Raw genomic sequence first — 20,991 nt, forward strand, 5'->3', positions numbered from 1 at the left:
AACATTATCTTTATTGTGCTTATTCGCAACCAGGGATTGGTAGAAACCGTTCATTATTCATATGATTGTTATTGGTTAATAAGATTCTCAGAAAGCAGCATTAATAATTGAAGAGCTGCATAATAACTGTTGATCAACAGGAGTACTGAAACGGTGCTGGAGCATTTTTTAAATTACAGGTTTCCCAGGTACTTTGTTTTGGGAAGCTGACAGTATGCGCCAGTACAATAATAAACAGAGCTTCAAGAAAATAATCCCTACAGTGGGAGAAGGAGCTAATTTGGCCCATTGAGTCTGCACCGATCCTCTGAAAGAACATCCTACATAGCTGCACCCACCCACGTAACCCCATCTAACCTACACGTCTTTGTGGCACTGAGGGACAATTGATCATGGCCAATCCACCTAACCTGTGCCATGAAACACAAACATGCAGATAATGATATGCAGACAGGCAGCTAATGAACACAGAGAACAGGGCATGACCAATGAGCAGGCAGGACACTCCAGTGGTATCTGACTATAAAAGGCATGAGGCACTCACACTCCGCCTCTTTCTACTGATGAACATCTACAGAGAGAGTCAGGTTATATGTACAGTATCACACCTCCAGCACATGGCTACGAGCTAGTCTGATCCAGTCAGACAGAGTAACCACACTTAGGTTAGCAGAGAGTCGAACTCATAGAGAACTGTGCTACTGGTTCAATAAATCAAATTGAACTAACTTCAAGGTCTGGAGTATCTTTTGGTCAAAGCTGCATCCAGTTGCAGCCTGTGTTATCCCAGAGTATATAACACATCAACTTGCACACCTTTGGACTATGGCAGGAAACCGGAGCACCCAGAATAAACCCATGCAGACATGGGGAGAATGTACAAACTCCAGACAGACCCAAGGCTGGAATTGAGCCCAGGTCCTTAACGCTATGAGGCAGCAGTGCAAACCACTGTGCCACCACTATGATGTAATCTAAGAATAACTTTCTGACCATTTTAGAAGTCTGTGATGTCTTAATGGATAAACAGTACACATAGCTTAGATGCAAAGAGCAGGAAATCTTTAATTCTTATTTGGCTACTATAAATGGTCCCATTACCTTTTATTTTATATTGGTGAGGATGAACAGACTGTGGTTCCTGTTGATGGTCACAGATAGATGATCACTGTTGGAAAGTGTTTAAAGCAGAATTGAACATGACTACAGTATTCTGCTGTCAAATCAGCTGCTGATTCCCACTGTATCGACTTGCACAGAAGAGTGCTTGGTAAAGATTTTGGAATTGCTCAGCACTTTCAAAACCGTACTCGTAAACTAATTTCTTCAGGGTTAGAGAGAATAAGTTAAAACGAATGTGCTATTTGATTCATAGAACTGATTTTTATTTTCTAAACCATATGTAGCCGAATGTGACTACACTTCCCAAAGGATCTAAAAGTAGTGGCAAAGCAACTGGCTATGATGACAGCACTCTGCCATTAATTGAAAGGAACCAAAAAGATGGTGAGTGTTGGTCATTTAAATCACTTTCTCTTCTGTCTCCAGTTTGTTTGCTGCTTTTTCAGCCCCGCCTACAGCACTAATATTCATGGTCTTGGGTTTTGAAAATCACTATACATTTAATGATATACATTGTTTAAAAATAACTTATTGGTCCAATTTTTATTTGCAAGTGGTATCTTCCTATGCCATGCCTCAGCTATCTATTCAGTAGTGTTGCCCTTTGAGGACTAGTTCCATTTGAGGACCAGAACTTTTGGGGCACTGCAGGCATGAGTTACAACTCTGGCATTGACTTCTGTGCATCCGTGTCCTGCCAAGAATCAAACCAATAGGCGTATCGTAGTATCCCACCTGACAGTCATCAGTTCAGATCTTGCACTTATGTACTTCCTTCCTCAAAAGTACATGATCCTGAAAGAGATTGACTGCACCAATGCTGCTTCTGTTACGAGTACACACACTTTTTTTCTTGGTTTGAACCTGTGAAGCACTCAATGAGCTGTAGACCTGTACTGTTGTCTATACATGCAACATAAGGCTGGAGTGGATCATGGAATGGGCGGAGCTAAGGAGGTTGAAGGGAGACTGGAAGTCAGCTCATGCAAGAGACTCTGTGTTGCTGAGGATGTGGGCCACAGCTTTCTGGATGACCTGTAATTAATGCACGAATACAGAAGCCAACATTGAACACAAGGATGGAGGGGTAGAGGTGAACTGTGAGCAAGAAAATTATGAGATGCATGGAGGAGGAAGCTATATACCTGCAGTGCTCTCGAGGGTGATATTGAAAAGAAGAAATGTCAGAGCAATTCTTGTCTGCAAATTGTGTGAAGACATTTATACTGAATGTGAAATATCCCACAGGTAGAATGAAATGTACAGATCGGAGGCAACAGTGGAGCTGTTTTTCTTTAAATAGGAAAAGATATTTCAAGTACTTTGCTTTCCCTATGTTGAATATGCAGTTATCTACTGTCAAATATTTGTGAAGAGATAATAGAATTTGAGCTATTAAACGCTGAGGGCTTCAAAAAAAATCCCTTGCAATCCCCTAAATTCTGGACACATCGATTTCAGTCAGCACATTCCGCTCTTTCGTACAAGGAACCTCATGGTCAATTCTATTTTTAGGTAACAAATGGCCTGGTGAAATGATACCCATGGAGCAGTTTGGTCCAGGTAAATATGACCTTGAATTCCTCTCTGTTCTGTGCCAGGTTCAATGCTTTAACCGGCTGCAAATTAATGCTTGGCTTACAGGACTTCCAGTTAAAAAGCATGCTTCATATTAGCTCACAAAGAACTAATTATACAAACAAATGAAAGTTAACAAAAAATGTTAACTATTGCAATTTGATTTTGGACTCTGCTTGGTTTGTGACTTTTTTTAGGGTGTGGCGATGGCCTTTTCCAAGTTGTTTTGCAGTACTTGAAATAGCTACAGAAATGTTTTGAGCAATTTAACTACAGCCCCTACCTGCAGAAATCTGGAACTGCACAAAGAAAAATTCTAAAAAGCAGACAATACTGAAAATCTGAAATAAAACCTGGCAACGCTCAGCAGGTCAAACAGAATCTGAGGGGAGAAATATAGTTAGCTTTTCAGGTCGATAGCCTTACACAGCACTTGATTGATTTAAATCGCAGTCTTGATAATTGAAGCCAAGAGTAACTAATATCTGGTCTTGGTCGCAAATAAATAATTTGGTACCTCTTTCAATTTTATTTTGATATGTGTGCTTTGTACGGTGTAGAAATCTGTTTTTAACTGGTCAGTACATAATATTTATTGGATATGGGCATTCATAGAATCATAGCATTTACAGTGCAGAAGGAGGCCAGTCAGCCCATCGCGTCTGCACCGGCCCTTGGAAAGAGCATCCTACTTAAGCCCACACCTCCACCTTATCCCCTTTACCCAGTAACCACACCTAACCTTTTTGGACACTAAGGGCAATTTAGAATGACCAATACACCTAACATGTACATCTTTGGACTGTTGGAGGAAACCGGAGCACCGGGGAGAAAGTGCAAACTCCATGCAGACGGTAACCCAAGGCTGGAATTGAACCTGGGTCCCTGGAGCTGTGAGGCAACGGTGCTGACCATTGTATATTCTACTGATCCAAGATTTTTTTCTAAATTGTGAACATTTTTATACACCAGTTTTAAATTCATAACATCTACAAGCAATTCCTCTTTCTTCTCTCCTCTTCTCTTCCCATTCTTTCCCTCCCTCATCTCCATAGATTTGGCCGAAGTAACTGTCTGTCCAATTTCTGCTTATTGGTTAACTTAGTATTGAGTCTTTATGTTGAGGGTTGGGCTTTGACTGAATGTGGATTATTTTTCTGGTTTCCTAGTCTTTTCTGAAATTGTAGTGTGCTGTACGATAAACCCTATACATCAATAAACTATTCATGGAAATGGAGCACTTGAGTTGAATGCCTTTGTATTTACAAAATATATTTGTCACCACAGATACTTATTCCACCTTGGATCAGAGAGAGAAAGAGCGCAAGTGTAAGACCTCGGATGTTTCTGGAGATGCTTTTGAGCGACAACCTTTGCGGGTAGGCGACATTGCAGCCACTTGTACTTCACACTCGATAGACCTAAAATACCATGAGGCCAACCTCATCTGATACCTGGATTCAGATCGGGATTGAACTGTTAAAATACAATCCTCAGTTAGCTATTGTCCTCACTCACTCTCTCTCTCTCTCTCACACACACGCACACACACACTTCATAATTGCTTGGCAGTTGCTGCTCTAGATAGCTATTTTGAAGAAAATAATGACATTCATGCTTATTGCCCTAACTGATCATTTCTGATTAAAATGCTTTATCTGCTTTCTTACCATTCTAGAAAATTCTTGTCTTGGAATTGCTCTTGTCATGTTTGATTTGTCAGCTGTATGCATGAGTGTTTAATGCTACCCTCAGTTGAAAGGGCTCTTAAGCGAGTATGTGAATTTTGCATGAAATGTTTTTGAATTTTTCCGGAAATATTAAGGCCATAAAAAAACATATTTTAAAGTTTTTTTTTTGAAAGCATCACTGAATTTTATAAAGTCACCGTTTGAGAGTTGGGGTGCATACTGTGGCCAATTGAAAAGCATTAATATTGCTGCCTGATCTCGCTACATTGTATTGTCATCCCAGATTTAGAAGTTAAAATGGCAGATTTAGCTTCCAGAGGCTGAATAAAACATGCTGATACAGCTATTTATGACTTTACTGACGCAAAAACACCATTAGCGAGGAGAGTATCAAAGAGCGGCATAATTTGCAAGCTTGATAGAAAGAAATGGTTACATATTCTATTATGGGTATTGCCTAATCTTGCTAACTTCTGTCGTCATCCCAGATTTAAACCTAATGTTCAGTTTTTTCAACTGTAGATTGCGTTTTTATTGCATGATCTTTTTTTTATAACTTTAGAGTACCCAATTAATTTTTTCCAATTAAGGGGCAATTTAGCATGACCAATCCACCTACTCCGCACATCTTTGGGTTGTGGGGACGAAACCCACGCAAACACAGAGAATATGCAGACTCCACACGGACAGTAACCCAGAGCCGGGAATGAACCTGGTACCTTGGCGCCATGAGGCAGCAGTGCTAACCACAAGCGCCACCGACTGTCCCTTTATTGCATGATCTTAATCAAACTCATTGAATGATTACTTAAATTACACCTCCGTCACCAAATTAATGCATGTAACTGATCTAATTTAAATTAGATCTGACTTTTTAGGTGGAACACCATATAAAGCCAGTGTGCACAAAGTTCAGGTTTCAAATCCATAATTATTCTGAATTTTGTTATCCAAACCTATTTTTGTTTTTTCAAAGAATGAATGGAACAAGATTGTAAAAAGGAAAGGAGAATATATTAGCAGAATACATTTTCAAGAGTATGCAACTGTATGAGCTCTCTGCAATTAAATCCTCAAATGTTTTATGGTGACGTAGAGCAGATATTCCTATTATTTTCCATTACATCTTTGTATGCTTTCAAACAAAACCTCCAACGATTTATACCTTCACTTTCATTCATATTTTGATTCAATGAATTAATGAGTGAAGTTGCCTTTCCTGTTCAGTCGATCTTAGCGTGTCAGAGTTTTTCAAAATTACTCTAAATTGTCACGTGCTAGCCAGATTATCAATAGCCCTCACTGCCACATGTCCAGCTAATCAAATGCATTTGGATCAAAATGGATTTTCACTGCACCCAAATTCTAACTTACAAATTCCATGTTGGAGTTATTTTTTTAATACCAAAAATTATATTTTTGTGGCCTTGATCTTTGAGCTGTCAATTATACTTAATTGCTTTTATGTTGAACTAACTTGCCTTTATCTGTTCCTGTTTTAAGACCAGCTCTCTTGCTATTAACCCTTTCCCTGTTGCCACAGAATGATACAAATAAGAGAAACATTAACAGGATTAGTAGGGCCTCAGTGAACCTTGTGGATGCTCATGACACTAAACCTCAGCCTGTTGACTCCTGGGTCTAAGTGCTTGCATGGTAGGTGTCTTTGAGTTCCAATCACCTAATTAATAATCTAGTCACATGACAACCTTCAATCATATTGAAGTAAAATTGTTAACAGTGTAACTCTTGGTTTTGAAGTGTCATTGATTAGTATTTGAACAACGGATGCTTTCTACCATTGCTATTGCATTCAGAATTAAAAGGGTGTTTATGCAAACTGTTAAATCTTTCAGTCGTCTTGTTATTTTATACAAGAAGGAAAGTTTCTAATCACGACAAAATTTACTCCAATTTTATTTCAAATTGTTGCATGTCTTCCTCCCATGAGATGACCAATCTATTTATCATATTAAGAGTATGTCTAGAGTCTAAGACAGATCTGTACAGTTTAAACAGTAACCCTGTCCAACATCCAACTGAACCCTTGGAACAAGCTTGGAGCAAACCTTTCACAATCTGTGTAAATGATTTGGGTACGGAGACCAAATATAATATTTTGTTATGACACTCTGGCCCAGTGCGGGGTCAATTCAACAAAACAGTTGAAATTAGCTCTTTAAAATACCCACGGTCTTTGGCTGTCGAATAACTACAGTCACCAGGTTTGTAAATGTAAACACCATTAACTTTTAATTATTATCAGTAACTCTAAATAGGCAACAGATAAACCTGGTTAACTACGGTCAAAACTCTAACCGCCCCCCCCAACTCACCCCACCCTCTATCTACCTACCACCTTCCCACTCTCCCTCCCTCGCTTGTAATGGTTTTACTGTAGACGCACAGACGTAGCAGGCAGCTAGCATTCGAGAGAGAGAGCTTATTCTTTCAGGGTCTAGAAATTTCTGCATTCAGACAATAGGCAGCAGAGAGAGAGCTGCTTCTATCCTCCAAGTGGCTACTCCTGCATGTTCTCAAAAAAAACCCACCTGACGGGAACCAATTGGTGTTTGCTGAGCAGAATACTGTCCTTGGCCAATCCATTGGCCACCAGCCAACCAATCAAAACTAGCTCCTCCAATCTCTTGGGTGCCATAAAGTCTGGGTTCTTCTTCCCAAAATATAGAACTTTTTAAGACAGCGTGCGATTTTGACACTTTGAGTTCCTTACATCCTCTGATCGACTTAAAGGTGTATCTCTATTAACGATCCATGGACCAAAAACGATAAAAAGAAAAGAAATAGGAACTAAGGTAATCAACAGGAAGGACCCTTGGATGTCACAAAACTAAGGAACATGAGTTGTGAGGAGGCTGCAAGGAAGCTTCATGGGATTTTTAGCAAGCTAGGCGAATGAGCAAGAACATGGCAGATGGAATATAATATGAATAAATGTGAAGTTATCCACTTTGGTAGAAAAAAATCGCAATTGTGAAGTATTACTTCAATGCTGAGAGGTTGGGAAGTGCTGATATCCAAATGGACCTGGGTGTCCTTGTTCATGAGTCACAAAGTGTTAAGAACCTGATTGATGTTCAATGCGAGGGTATCCCAACACCCAGATGATAACTTGGAAAATCCGTTCTTAGTGGTATATATTTTTAGTTTGGTATAATATGAGAAAAGATGTGCAGACCAGTGAGAAACAGTCCAACCTAGTTGTACTCGATTAGTAAAGAATATTTATCAACATTTTTCTTTATTCGTTCGTGGGATGTGGACGAAGCTGGCTGGTTTAGCATTTGTTGCCCATCTCTGAGGGCATTTAAGGGTCATAGAATCATAGATTTTACAGTGCAGAAGGAGGCCATTCGGCCCATCGAGTGTGCACCAGCCGTTGGAAAGAGCACCGTACTTAAGCCCATGCCTCCACCCTATCCCAGTAACCCCCACCTAACCTTTTTGGACACTAAAGGACAATTGAGCATGGCCAATCCACCTAACCTGCACATCCTTGGACTGTGGGAGGAAACCAGAGCACCTGGAGGAAACCCACGAACACACGGGGAGAACATGCAGACTCCGCACAGACAATGACCCAAGCCGGGAATCGAACCTGGGACCCTGGAGCTGTGAAGCAACAGTGCCAACCACTGTGCTACCATGCCACCCATTCACGTGGTCAGTAAAAGAGAGGATCATTTTGTCTGACATGAACAACTCAATTGAGACAGGTGATCTGGAATCCAGACGATCAAAATGAACGTACTGCCCAGATCCATCTACTTAGATCCATCCCGATCTACATCCCCAAGGCCTTTTTCAAAGCACTAGACAAACTAATCATGGCGTTCATATGGGGGGGGGGCACTCCCACCCCCACCCCCATCCCCATCCCCATCCCACCCAAAATACACTCCAACAGCTCGGTGGTGATAGCCACCCTCCAGTCCTGGAACCTACTACGGCAGCAATTTGGCCTGACCAAAATGTCAGACAAAGCTCCCATCTGCAACAACCATAGGTTCACCAGTGCTGACTGACGCCACCTTCAAAAAGTGGGGGCAGGATGGAGGGACACTGACAGTCAGGGACCATTACACGGACGGCAGGATCGCAACACTGGACGAACTAACAGAGAAATTCCAGCTAGCTAGGGGGAACGAGCTTTGGTACCTGCAATCAAAAACTTCCTATGAAAGGAGACAAGGATGTACCCACAACCATCACGACAGACATTATTGGATGAGTTACTGGACGCAAGCATCCTAGATAAAGGGAACTGTAGTGACATGTATGACCGACTGATAGAAAGGTCCAACACCGTACTGGACGCAACAAAAAAGAAATGGGAGGAAGACCTGGGATTGAAATGGAGTGGGGACTCTGGAGCGAAGCACTGCATCGGGTCAACTCCACCTTCAGATTTGCAAGACTCAGCCTGACGCAACTAAAAGTGGTACATAGAGCCCACTTAACAAGAACCCGTATGAGTAGGTTCTTCCCGGAGGTGGAAGAAAGATGTGAACGGTGCCAAAGAGGCCTGGCCAACCACGTCCACATGTACTGGTCTTCCCCCAGGCTTGTGGGGTACTGGACAGCCTTCTTCAAGGCAATGTCCAAAGTGGTGGGGATGAGGGTGGAGCCATGCCTGAAAGTGGCGGTCTTCGGAGTATCAAACCAGCCAGATCTATTCCTGGGGAGGAGGGCGGACGCCCTTGCCTTTGCCTCCCTGATTGCCCGCCTGTTTGGCTGGCGGTCAGCAGCACCACCCAAAGCTGCAGATTGGTTCCCAACTACCGAAAGTTTCTTGAACTTCGTGAAATACCCCTTTTCCCAAACAGCATCCAACATTATATAACTCAATGAACTAAATACAGCGTGTAGTTACCACCCACAAGTTATTTTCCAGGTTTGAGGAATACTTTCTTCACTTCTTCAGTTTAGCGATTCATTTCTGTTAGAGTTTTCAAAATCTGCAGCTTTTGGCATTAACTTGTTTTCGGGAGAGCTTGCTTTCCCCAGAAGGGTGTGGCTATGATGGTATCTGCTTCCCTCCTGCTGTATTCAGCTATCCTCCCATGGTTATACTGTCCTTTCCCTTTGATGTTGTCCTATCTTAATAATACCTCGGACAAGGTTCTTAGCATATAGGTGAAAATTATATTCTTCTCTCCACTTTGAACTCCCCTCTTCTCTCGTTCCAGCACCTTTCTAGATACCATTGTTTCCCACTCGTCACTAATGTAAACACTTGTTTTCCTACTCCTGTGCTAATTCGCGTATCAAACACACCCCTTCAGGCAACTGCACTCATCACTTCCCTTTTTATCCAATTCTTTAATTTTTTTTGTCCCAATTCCATATTTAATCTTCATTTTTACTCCATTCTTGAATCTTCCTTTTACTCCAGTATCTTAACAAAAGCTTGCATGCAGGTGCAGCAAGCAATTAGGAAGGCAAATGGCATATTGGCCTTACAGGAGTAAAGATGTCTTGCTGCAATTGTGCAAGAGCCTTGGTGAGACTGCATCCAGAGTATTGTGTACAGTTGCGTTCTCCTTATCTCGGGCGGGTGTACTTGCCATGGAGGGAGTGCAATGGAGGGTCACTGGATTAATCCCAGAGGTGGTGGGATTTTCTCAATAGGAGAGATTTGGGAATCTGGGTCTATATTCTCTTGTTTAGAAGAATGAGTCTGATCCCATAGAAGCTTATAAAATTCAAACAGGATTCAACAGGATTGATTGGATTGGATTTGTTTATTGTCACGTGTACCGAGGTACAGTGAAAAGTATTTTTCTGCAAGCAGCTCAACAGATCATTCAGTACATTGGAAGAAAGGGAATTGAACAGAATTCAAGAAAGTACATGAGAATATAAGTAAAGTTAAAGGTGTTAAAAGTGGATCTGTTGGGGAGAGCCTGCAGAGAGTCGCCTCCCTCCGGCGCCATCTTCTTCAGTAGTCTTGAGAAGGGCAGGACGTTTCTCCTGGTTGGTGAGTCTCAAATTTTAGATTGAGACGAGGAGGAAACTCTTCACTCAGAGGGTGGTGAATCTTTGGAATTCTCTACTCCAGAAGGATGTGGAAATTGGATCAATGAGAATATTCCAGATGGAAATCAGTAGATTTCTGAAAATTAATGGCATCAAGGGATTATGGGGAAAGTGGGGGAAATGGCCTAAGAGGTAGATGATCAGTCGTGATCTGTTTGAATGGAGCAGCAGGCCTGATAGGCCAAATAACCTACCTCCTACTAATCCTAATGTTGCTGAGATCCCATGGCAGTAGTGATGAGGAGCAGAGAGTTCTAGTTGATAGCCCAAAGTTCTCCTTCAACAGATGCTGCCAAGGAAAAAGACTGGAAAGAAAAAAAATAATTATCTAATTGTTTGTGAGACATGCCTAGCACAGGATGTCGTCACCTGTTGTTCAAAGCAATTCCTTATGTCAACTGTATCAAGCCAGCTTGATGTGATAAATTGCAGTATAAGTTCTTTGAGAAGGTGACCAAACAGGTGGATTAGGATAAAGCAGTTGATGTGGTGTATATGGATTTCAGTAAAGCATTTGATAAGGTTCCCCACGGTAGGCTATTGCAGAAAATACGGAGGCATGGGATTCAGGGTGATTTAGCAGTTTGGATCAGAAATTGGCAAGCTGGAAGAAGACAAAGGGTGGTGGTTGATAGGAAATGTTCAGCCTGGCGTCCAGTTACTAGTGGGGTACCATAAGGATCTGTTTTGGGGCCACTGCTGGTTGTCATTTTTATAAATGACCTGGCGGAGGGCGTAGAGCATGGGAGAGTAAATTTGCAGATGACACTAAAGTCGGTGGAGTTGTGGACAGTGCGGAAGGATGTTACAAGTTACATGGGGACATAGATAAGCTGCAGAGCTGGGCTGAGAGGTGGCAAATGGAGTTTAATGCAGAAAAGTGTGAGGTGATTCATTTTGGAAGGAATAACAGGAAGACAGAGTACTGGGCTAATGGTAAGATTCTTGGTAGTGTGGATGCGCAGAGAGATCTCGGTGTCCATGTCCATAGATCCCTGAAAGTTGCCACCCAGGCTGATAGGGTTGTTAAGAAGGCGTACGGTGTGTTAGCTTTTATTGGTAGAGGGAATGAGTTTCGGAGCCATGAGGTCATGTTGCAGCTGTACAAAGCTCTGGTACGGCCGCATTTGGAGTATTGCGTGCAAATCTGGTCGCCGCATTATAGGAAGGATGTGGAAGCATTGGAAAGGGTGCAGAGGAGATTTACCAGGATGTTGCCTAGTATGGAGGGAAGATCTTATGAGGGAAGGCTGAGGGACTTGAGGCTGTTTTCGTTAGAGAGAAGAAGGTTAAGAGGTGACTTAATTGAGGCATACAAGATGATCAGAGGATTAGATAGGGTGGACAGTGAGAGCCTTTTTCCTCGGATGGTGACGTCTAGCACGAGGGGACATAGCTTTAAATTGAGGGGTGATAGATATAGGACAGATGTCAGAGGTAGATTCTTTACTCAGAGTAGTAAGGGTGTGGAATGCCCTGCCTGCAACAGTAGTGGACTCGCCAACACTAAGGGCATTCAAATGGTCATTGGATAGACATATGGACGATAAGGGAATAGTGTAGATGGGCTTTAGAGTAGTTTCACAGGTCGGCGCAACATCGCGGGCCGAAGGGCCTGTACTGCGCTGTAATGTTCTATGAATTCTATCTATAAATACAAGTAATAATGTAGGGATTCTGTTCAACACGCTTTAATTGACTAATGGAGCAGACTCTCGGTGCTGAATGGCCTACACCTGTTTCAAAGCAGTAGAGTTTTTCATTACTTTTTGGAAATTGCACTTTAGACCTATTTTAGCCTTCAAAAACTGGCCAGGGCAAACCGTGCCCATTTCAGGTTCGAACTTCAGGCTTCAAATCTTGTAAAAGAGGACTGATAGAATTTTAAACCTTATGGCTCGTTTTATTTTCTTTCAAGTTCCTTCAAATAAAAGGTGACCATAGAAATTCTTAAATGTAAAGCCGTTGAAAACTTTATGTACAAGTTGCAAATAGTATCTATTGACAAATTAATGAATTGCCTTTTTTGAAATTCTTTATACAAAATAAATTTTCTACTTAATTCCTCTGTGGCCCTATTTATTTACTCTAGAAAAAGCTGCTTTTGCCTCGAGATTTTATTCTCATGATTATTCATGCAGCTAGAAATCTGTTTTTGCTCTACAATGTGAATATCTGGTCCTGACCCCACGTTCATGCTCCAACATGTCAAACTACCTATCTTTTATATGGGTGAGGGAGCTCCTGGAGCGTTACCTCTATTGGGAATTTTACCTTTCATTTCCTGATCTGTCATGAGTGTCCGTTAGATGGCCAGTGACACAATTTCCATGCTGCTGCTTTCTCCATGGAAGGTCCCCTGCTGCTATTTAGGACGTTGCCTCTAGCTCTGTGTGGAGTTGGCAGCAAGAGTACAATTTGCCTGACACTGGCACGCTCTGAAAATATGCAATAAGTAATATGTGCACTTCGTAATGTCTGTCTCAAGTGGTGATGATGATCTCCTTGACTGCTTAATGAGTCAATACAGTGCTAAGTCTGGTAATGAGATATACAGACCAGAAGGACCCAGCCTGTGTGCCCAATTTGTGCCAAGTTTGCTTTAATTTAAGCAACTGTTGGCACACTTGGATTTGGAAGGAATACAGCATGTGTTTCCAATTTCCGAATGTAGCTGAACTGTGTATATCAAATGAAGGGCAGGATTAGGAATGGCTATTAAGATAAGATCCTGCAGATCCAGATCGGCACCAAAAAAACCTGGAATAAGTACCATGGGATTGCCAGCACCTTTGTGTGGGTGTGTAACTTGGTCTGCTCTGTCCAGCCCAATCCATTTTCTCCCTGTTCTGACACTGCCAGGTTCACAGTGATGGCTTCATGCTTGCCACCCATTGCTTGCCTGTATCTACTGCATCAGACTGTCATTGGCCAAGCAGGGACAGCACCATGGCACAGTGTTTAGCACTGCTGCCTCACCACATTGGCTGCCCCCATTCATGGAATTTACAATTGTTTGGTGTGATCTGTAGTAATTTCGCATTTTACTTTTTAAAAAAATAATTAACTTCCTGCTCATTTCACAATTTCAGCGGTTATCACCAATTTGAAAAAGTCAGATTATTTTTCAGGGTGGCGCAGTGGTTAGCACTGCTGCATCATGGCACCACGGACTCGGGTTTGATCCTGACCCCAGGTCACTGTCAGTGTGGAGTTTACGCATTCTCCCCGTGTCTGCGTGGGTCTCACCCCCACAACCCAAAGATGTGCAGGGTAGGTGGATTGGCCATGCTAAATTGCCCCTTAATTGGAAAAAAAAAAGTATTATTTTGCAAGATTCTCTGAGGTTATCTGACAATTCTAATTTAAATGATTTGCTTGTTCAAGTGTTAGCCTTTCACCTTGGCAAATCTGCCGAGCAGCCAGTTTATTTGAAGCCCCTCAAACAAAATGAAGAATGACCAGTAAAGCTGTTTTACATCCACCACCACAGAAGAGCTGGGCTTTGGATTAACAACTCATCCAAAACTGGCACTTCTGCAAAAACGTTGATGCCTTCTACACAAAAAATGAATACTTCTATCTTAAACATAACCTTGTCTCATTATGCATTATTCCTAGCTTCAAAATTCACTGTGGCCTTTCTCCTGTCATGTAACTCATGCTTTTCACATTAAACATTTATTTTGTAAAGCATGTTGCTGATGTGAAATTGAATGCATCTAATAATTTAATAATTTTCTAACTGCTTTAATATGTTGCTTCATTTTTATGTAATTACACTGCCTACATAAACAATTGAACAGTCATAATCATTTATATCACTTGCCTTCCTGGATTTGTATATGCATCCTTGAATATCATAGTAAATTGAATCAAAAAATGCAGTTACATATAAAAACCTTGTGGATTGGTGTGAAATAGATAAATATGTTTTGTTTTTTAACACTCTTCCATTGAGGGAAGTTATCTTTGTTCGACCATTACTTGAACGTGGCAGTGGCTGAGTGAATTGAGAAGCCAGGGGAAGGAGTGCTTCTACCAGCAAGTTTGTAAAATTAAATCATCTCTCTTGGACATGGGTATGAGTAAAAAGAACAACTGGAAAATGTGTGGGCAAGTTTTGTTTATGGCTCTGCACGTAAAGGGCCTCATGATGTGTTGTCTCTTTGCTGCTGTAGTGTGGGCACTGTTGTATAGCGTGGGTAATGTGCCGCAGAACAATACCTTGTGCTACGTTAAATGAAAATGGGCATTTACAAGAATATGATCATTTTATTCATTTGTTAAATTGTCTTCAGATACAGCAGTGAGAGGTCCTATTGAGCATTGCCACCTGCACTGCAAATTGGTAATCATTTGGCCCACCATGTCTTTGTGTCAGGCCTTTGTCAGAACAATACAAAGGTAATCCCATTGTTTTGTATGTCCCTCGCTTTCAAAGTTTCATCAATTCTTGCCTTAAAAATGCCATGCTGGCTTTCTCAGCTCTGGAAGAAGCCCAAGTGTTGTACAGTGACATGACTGGTGCTTTGAATGCTTCTGTGGTCCGAGGATGCAAAAGTCCATTTTACTACTATTCCAACAGGCCCTGCTCCTAGACTTGAGGATTGTATGATAATGAGAATCACATGCAGCTTGACTGATAATTCTGAGGCTGACAGTGCAGGATAAACTTTCTAACTTGAGAGTCGTTGATTCCATTTATAGTATATGATGGAATAAGTTTGAAGCTTGTCTTTCACCTTCTAGTTTACTCTCCAAACAGCTCAGCATGATAACAGTCTGTTTTCCCCACTCCCAACTGTTCCAGCTGTGTCCATTTATACTCTTTTGGAGGTTGAGCCAATGTTCGTCACTGTCTTTAACAATGCAATTTCTCTATTCTGATTTAAAGCAGAAAATGCTGGCCAATCTCAGCAGGTATGACATCATTTGTGGAGAGAGAGCAGAGCTAACTCTTCAAATCTAAATGACTCTTCATCAAAACACCATTTGACAAAGAGGCATCCAGATTCGAAATGTTAGCTCTGTTCACTCTCCACAGATGCTGTCAGACCTGCTAAATTTGTCCAGCATTTTCAGTTTGTTTCAGATTCCTGCATCCGCAGTTTATTTATTATTTTTTTTCTATAAATTTAGAGTACCCAATCAATTTTTTCCAATTAAGGGGCAATTTAGCGTGACCAGTTCACCTACCCTGCACATCTTTGGGTTGTGGGGCTGAAACCCATGCAAACACGGGGAGAATGTGCAAACTCCACACAGACAGTGACCCTTTTTATCTATTCTGATCTATCCCCATTCAAATAGCTGTGCAGCCATCATCAATTTAAAGAGAAGGAAGTGTGATGAGTAAATACAAGGCAAGATACATTTGAGTAGATGTCTGAATATCCCAATCAGTTGCGATGACTGTTGTTTATTTACCTTAATTGTGTTTTGTTAAGCTTCAAATTCACATATTTTTTAAATCTAAAGGTTCTTTTATAATTGCAGCCTGAATAATTGCCACTTTTGTACTGGAAAACCATCCACCCCCACAAGAATACAGAGAAGGGGCAGATTTATTTTCCAGGAAATTTTTTTTAAACAAGGAAATGACGCCACACAATAGGTGGCTTTGTCAATCCAGGAAAGTGTGACCAGTGACAACTAAAGCAAATATTGTTTGGTTGAAAAAATATGCGATTTTTTTCCACAACCTTTAACTTGTTTTTTTTTTCCCCAAACTTCTTTATTCTAGGCATGAAATGCAGCAGTTATTGAACATTATACAGAGGATCACATTATTCACCACTGCCATTAGATTTGGAGGACTTCATTTCGCAGAAGCTATCGGCTAAATTTAAAGAGAAGGAAAAAGAAGTCCCATCAGTCGAACCATAATATAACCACATCTTTCCGGGGACATGGGTGGGGATGTGAGGGGTGGAAAAATTGCAATATAGTCCCTCCAAATGTAGCAGGCCCTTAGCCAAAAAAAAATTGCTTATGTCTGGTAGGCTAGATTTCTTTGGAAATCTTTGCAGTGAGTGGTATAGAACATAGAAAAATACAGCGGGTGATAAGAGAATGTGAAGGTGGAGAGAAAGGAAGGCAAGAGGGTCTTTTTTTTTAATGAGTCATTGCTTTTAAAACTGGTTTCAAAATGGTGGGTTATTTCTCCAATTTAAACCATAATTTTGTTTTTGAAAGTTTAAATCTCTTTTCGTTTTATGATGGATTTTGTGTCTGAGTGAAGAGATGACGTAAATACACACCTGCTGGGATGAAGGAAGTGAATAGAGAAGGCTCGATCGAAAGGGGTTCGATAGATGAGACAAAGAAGGCTTTGAAGTTAATCAGCGAAGCTCAACTGAGACTGTTGGTTTTATTGGATTGGGGTAAATGTATCGTTACAACTGAGGCGTTACACGTTCCATTAAGGAAAATGTTTCAATGGACTGGGGCAGAATATTGTTACTTTAAATGTGGAAGCAAATTTTAATGCATAGGTGACATGTAAGTTTTTTTTGGGGGGGCATTTTTGTAAATTTACCTTGTTCCATTTTGGATTTTACGATTTGTGGATAGATGAGATGATAACATTATTGGGATGCTTTGCAGTTTCTGGCCCACTTCAGCTTTTGTACATTCAAAACCAGCGTCAGACAAGTGACATTGGTGCTGGACCAAACTACATAATGAAGAAGCAAAAAGTGGTGTACCCATCCCCTCCCCGCCCCCTCCAAACCAAAACAAATCAAAGAATTCAAATTGCTGTTCCAGCACGACAAGTTTGTCTACGTATTTTGAACCATTGTATGTCTTTTTACTCCAAAAAAAAAAAAAAAAATGTTTTGTTGTATCAAGTTCCAATTGATTTTTACTTCTCGCAGCTGAGTTACAAACTGAATTTTCAACCTGGATGCCTGGAAAGCACATCATTTAAGAAAACACTTGACTTTTTCTTCACGTGTTCCCAAATTACTGGAAGAGTTGAATTTATTTTGCATTCATAATTGGCATGTACAGTATGTATCCTTTATGTCCAACAATATTGGTTAGCTTGACCTTTGCGATGCCTTTTTGAAGCAGAACTGCATCTTAATATTTTTTTTTCTTTGACTTGGGAAGGATGGGTGATTCTGAAACAGTGTTTTTCCTCAAATACTTGCATACCTGAAGAGGAACTGGAATTCAGTTGCCAAAATAGTGTGGTTGGATGGTATGGACACAACATTTGCTGTTAATTCTTGTTTGTTACCAAAGGATTGGAAAATAGCGACAGTCCCCAACTACATTACAAGAGCTGTTTGAGAACTTTAATTACTTTTCTTTTATGTAGAATGTGCTGCAGATGACTGCTTTGAAGAAACAATAAGCAAGGTCTACCATTCTGGTTGTAGATATTACTGTTCAGATATCTGGAAACTTTGGTTATTAGTGGCAAATGTGTTTGTACTATCATGTGCCTTAAACTTTTCATGGTAGAGAAAGATAATGTGTTTTTATATATATAATATATATATTACTCTTAGCATAACTGTAGTTTATACTGGTGGGTTTTGCATTGCATTGCATTACACTGTATTATAAATTACACTTAACAATGACTTAACGCTTTCTTAGAACTATGCTACAGTGACCGAATGTATTATGTTTAATTCCACTAATATCCTGCAGCAGGTAGAAAGCTTGTTAAACCAGGTTTGTAGAATTATCAACTTGGTGTGTTTTCAATAAACGATACCTGGAAATGATTTTGTCTTTCTTCATCTATTCATCTGATCTGTGCAACTCACGTGTAAGGATTAGCATCCAGCCAGCCATCTAAGCCCTTCAACCAACTCTGAACTTGATCATGTGTCATTTATCGAGGTGATATTGTTTGAAACCTGCTGTATTTGTAATACTTAAACAAGTTTTGGTATTTATGCCTAATTTATTAGCTATGTGTTATCTTGAACCATTTGGTGGGATGCATTTGCTGACCCTTCCCGATTACTGTGTTCAGTGGCAAGAGCCTTTTTGCCAAATAAGGGAGCTCTTTCATTCAGTAAGAAATCTAGCACCTGTGATTTTATTTTTTTTGGTCAATTATTGTACATTTACACAGGCTCCCCATAAGAGGTGTTTCAATGACTTCATTCTTTACAACTTTACCTCTTTCTAAAATTAATTGTAATCTGGGAGTGTGTATTCCCCAGGAAGCCTTAACGGTTAAAACTTCAAGTTTTTGACAAAAATTGCTTTGAAAGATATTCACTTAGACCAATTTTTAATTTAGAACATCCTTATTTTGGAATAGTGTTACTATCACTCGGTGTAGCAATCTAATTATTGATTAGTGAACTTGAGTACAAGTTCAGCAATGGGTCTGACACTAAAACTGTTTGTTCTTAACAGAGCAGGTCCCCATGGGAAATAGTCAAAATATTTATTCCATGTGAGGATGTCATAGCTGCTTCATATAAGCCCATGACCAGACCACAATTTAATTCGGGCACCACCACTTTTAATGATGTTCACTGATCCATGCTACACTGAAAGTTCTGTGAAGCATCCATTCAAGCACAAAGATTTTTCACTTGAGCTTAAATGTACTTTTTGAAACAAGTACAGCAATTTTTGATCAATTTTCTGAATCATCCTTGTGACGGAAACTTGTTGTCCATCCCTAATTGCCGTTAACGATGTGTTGTTGAGCTGCCTTCTTGAACCAGTGCAGTGGTTAGGTATGTGTTAGGTACACCTACGGTGCTGTTAAAAAGGAGTTACCCCACGGCAGTCCAGAAACGCTGATATAATTCCAAGTCAGGGTGGTGTGTGGCTTGGAGCAGTACTTGCCGGTGATGGTACTGCTGTAACATCTGCTGCCCTCTACCTTCTAGGTGGTAGAGGCTGTGGGTTTGCAAGGTCCTTTCAAGGGAGCCTTGGTGATTTGCTGCAGCTCCTCTTCTGCCACTATGTCGTTGGTGATGGAGGCAGTGAATATTTAAGGTGGTGGATGTGCCACTCAAGCAGCTGCTTTGTCCTGGATACTGTCAAACTACTTGTTGGAGCTACACTGATCCAGGTAAGTGGAGAGCATTCCATTACGCTCCTGATTTGTGCAATGTGGATGGTGGACTAATTTATGGAGTCAGGAGGTGAGTTACTCTTTTTGTTGCCACTGTATTTATGATTGATCCAGTTAAATTTCTGGTCAATGGTAAAGCCCCCAGGATGATGTTGTCGGGAGTTCAGCAATGGAAATGCCATTGAATGTCATGGGAAGATGGGTAAATTATCTCTTGTTGGAAATGACCATTGTCTGGTACTTGTGTGGCATGAATATTATTTGCCCCTTATCAGCCCAAGCCTGAACATTGCCCAAAGAGCTTGCTGCATATAGACACGGATTAATTGCAGTATCTGAGGAGTTTCAATTGGTACTCAACGTATGCAATTACCAGTGAATATCCCCACTTCTGACCTTGTGATGGAGAGAAGGTTATTGAAGTAGCTGAAGAATTGCTGCAGCAATGTCCTGGGACTGAGATGTTTGACCTCCAATAATCACAACCATCTTACTTTGTGCTAGGTATGACTCCAATCAGTGGAGAATCGTCCCCCCCCCCAAAGATTCTCATCAACTTCAAGTTTGCTAGATCTCCTTGATGGCACATGACAAAAGCAGTCACTCTCCCATCTCTGGAATTCACCCCTATTGTCCATGTTTGGTCTCAGACTATAATGAAGTAGGAGCTGAGTGGCCCTGGCGGAACCAACAGTGAGCGTGCTTGATGGCATTGTCGACAGTCCCTTCCATCACTGCTGATAATATGAGAATACAGTGCTGGGTCAGTAATCGGCTGGGTTGGATTTGTTCTGTTTCTTTTGTGGACAGGACCCCTTTTTTTTGTGAACAAGACCTATGTGGGCAATATTTCAAATTGTCGGATGGATGTCAATTTTGTAGCTTTGCTGGGACACCTTGGCTAGAAGCATGGGTAGTTCTGAAGAACAGCCTTCAGTGCTACTGCCAGAATGTCGTCGGAGTCCATGGCATTCACGGTAAGCGGTGCCTTCATTTCTTGATCATGTGGAGTGAACTGAATTGGCTGAAGACTGGCATCTGAGCTGCTGGCCACCACAAGAGGCAGCTGAGATTGATCATCCACTTGGCGCTTCTGGTTCAAGATGATTGCAAATGCTTCAGCTTTGTAATTTACACTGATCTGGGCTTCCTCATCATTGAGGGTGCGGATATTTGAGATGGCTCTTCCTTTTAATTGTCCACCATCATAATCATATCTTTATTATTGTCACAGGTAGGCTTACATTAACACTGCAATGAAGTTACTGTGAAAATTCCCTGGTCGCCACACTCTGGCGCCTGTTTGGGTACACGGAGGGGGAATTCTAAATATCCAATTCACCTAATAGCATGTCTTTCGGGACTTGTGGGAGGAAGCCGGAGCACTTGGAGAAAACCCACACAGACACTGGGAGAATGTACAGACTCTGCACTCGTGACTGGATGGGGCAGAACTGCAGAGCTTAGATCTGATCC

The 20,991-nt window shown here is 41.1% G+C and overlaps 1 protein-coding gene across 1 annotated transcript in view; it reads left to right on the forward strand.

The window, feature by feature from the left end:
* The window catches only part of arvcfb (ARVCF delta catenin family member b), a 474,185-nt gene extending 455,989 nt beyond the window's left edge, over positions 1–18,196 (forward strand). Inside the window, 5 exon segments of the mRNA XM_038818458.1 lie at positions 1,407–1,506; positions 2,638–2,685; positions 3,988–4,079; positions 5,935–6,047; positions 16,198–18,196. Of these exon segments, the coding sequence (XP_038674386.1) occupies positions 1,407–1,506; positions 2,638–2,685; positions 3,988–4,079; positions 5,935–6,036 (342 nt within the window). The 3' untranslated portion in view covers positions 6,037–6,047; positions 16,198–18,196.
* Positions 18,197–20,991: the final 2,795 nt, after the last annotated feature.

The sequence above is a fragment of the Scyliorhinus canicula genome, chromosome 1, assembly GCF_902713615.1.
Source record: "Scyliorhinus canicula chromosome 1, sScyCan1.1, whole genome shotgun sequence".
Taxonomy (NCBI): Eukaryota; Metazoa; Chordata; class Chondrichthyes; order Carcharhiniformes; family Scyliorhinidae; genus Scyliorhinus; species Scyliorhinus canicula.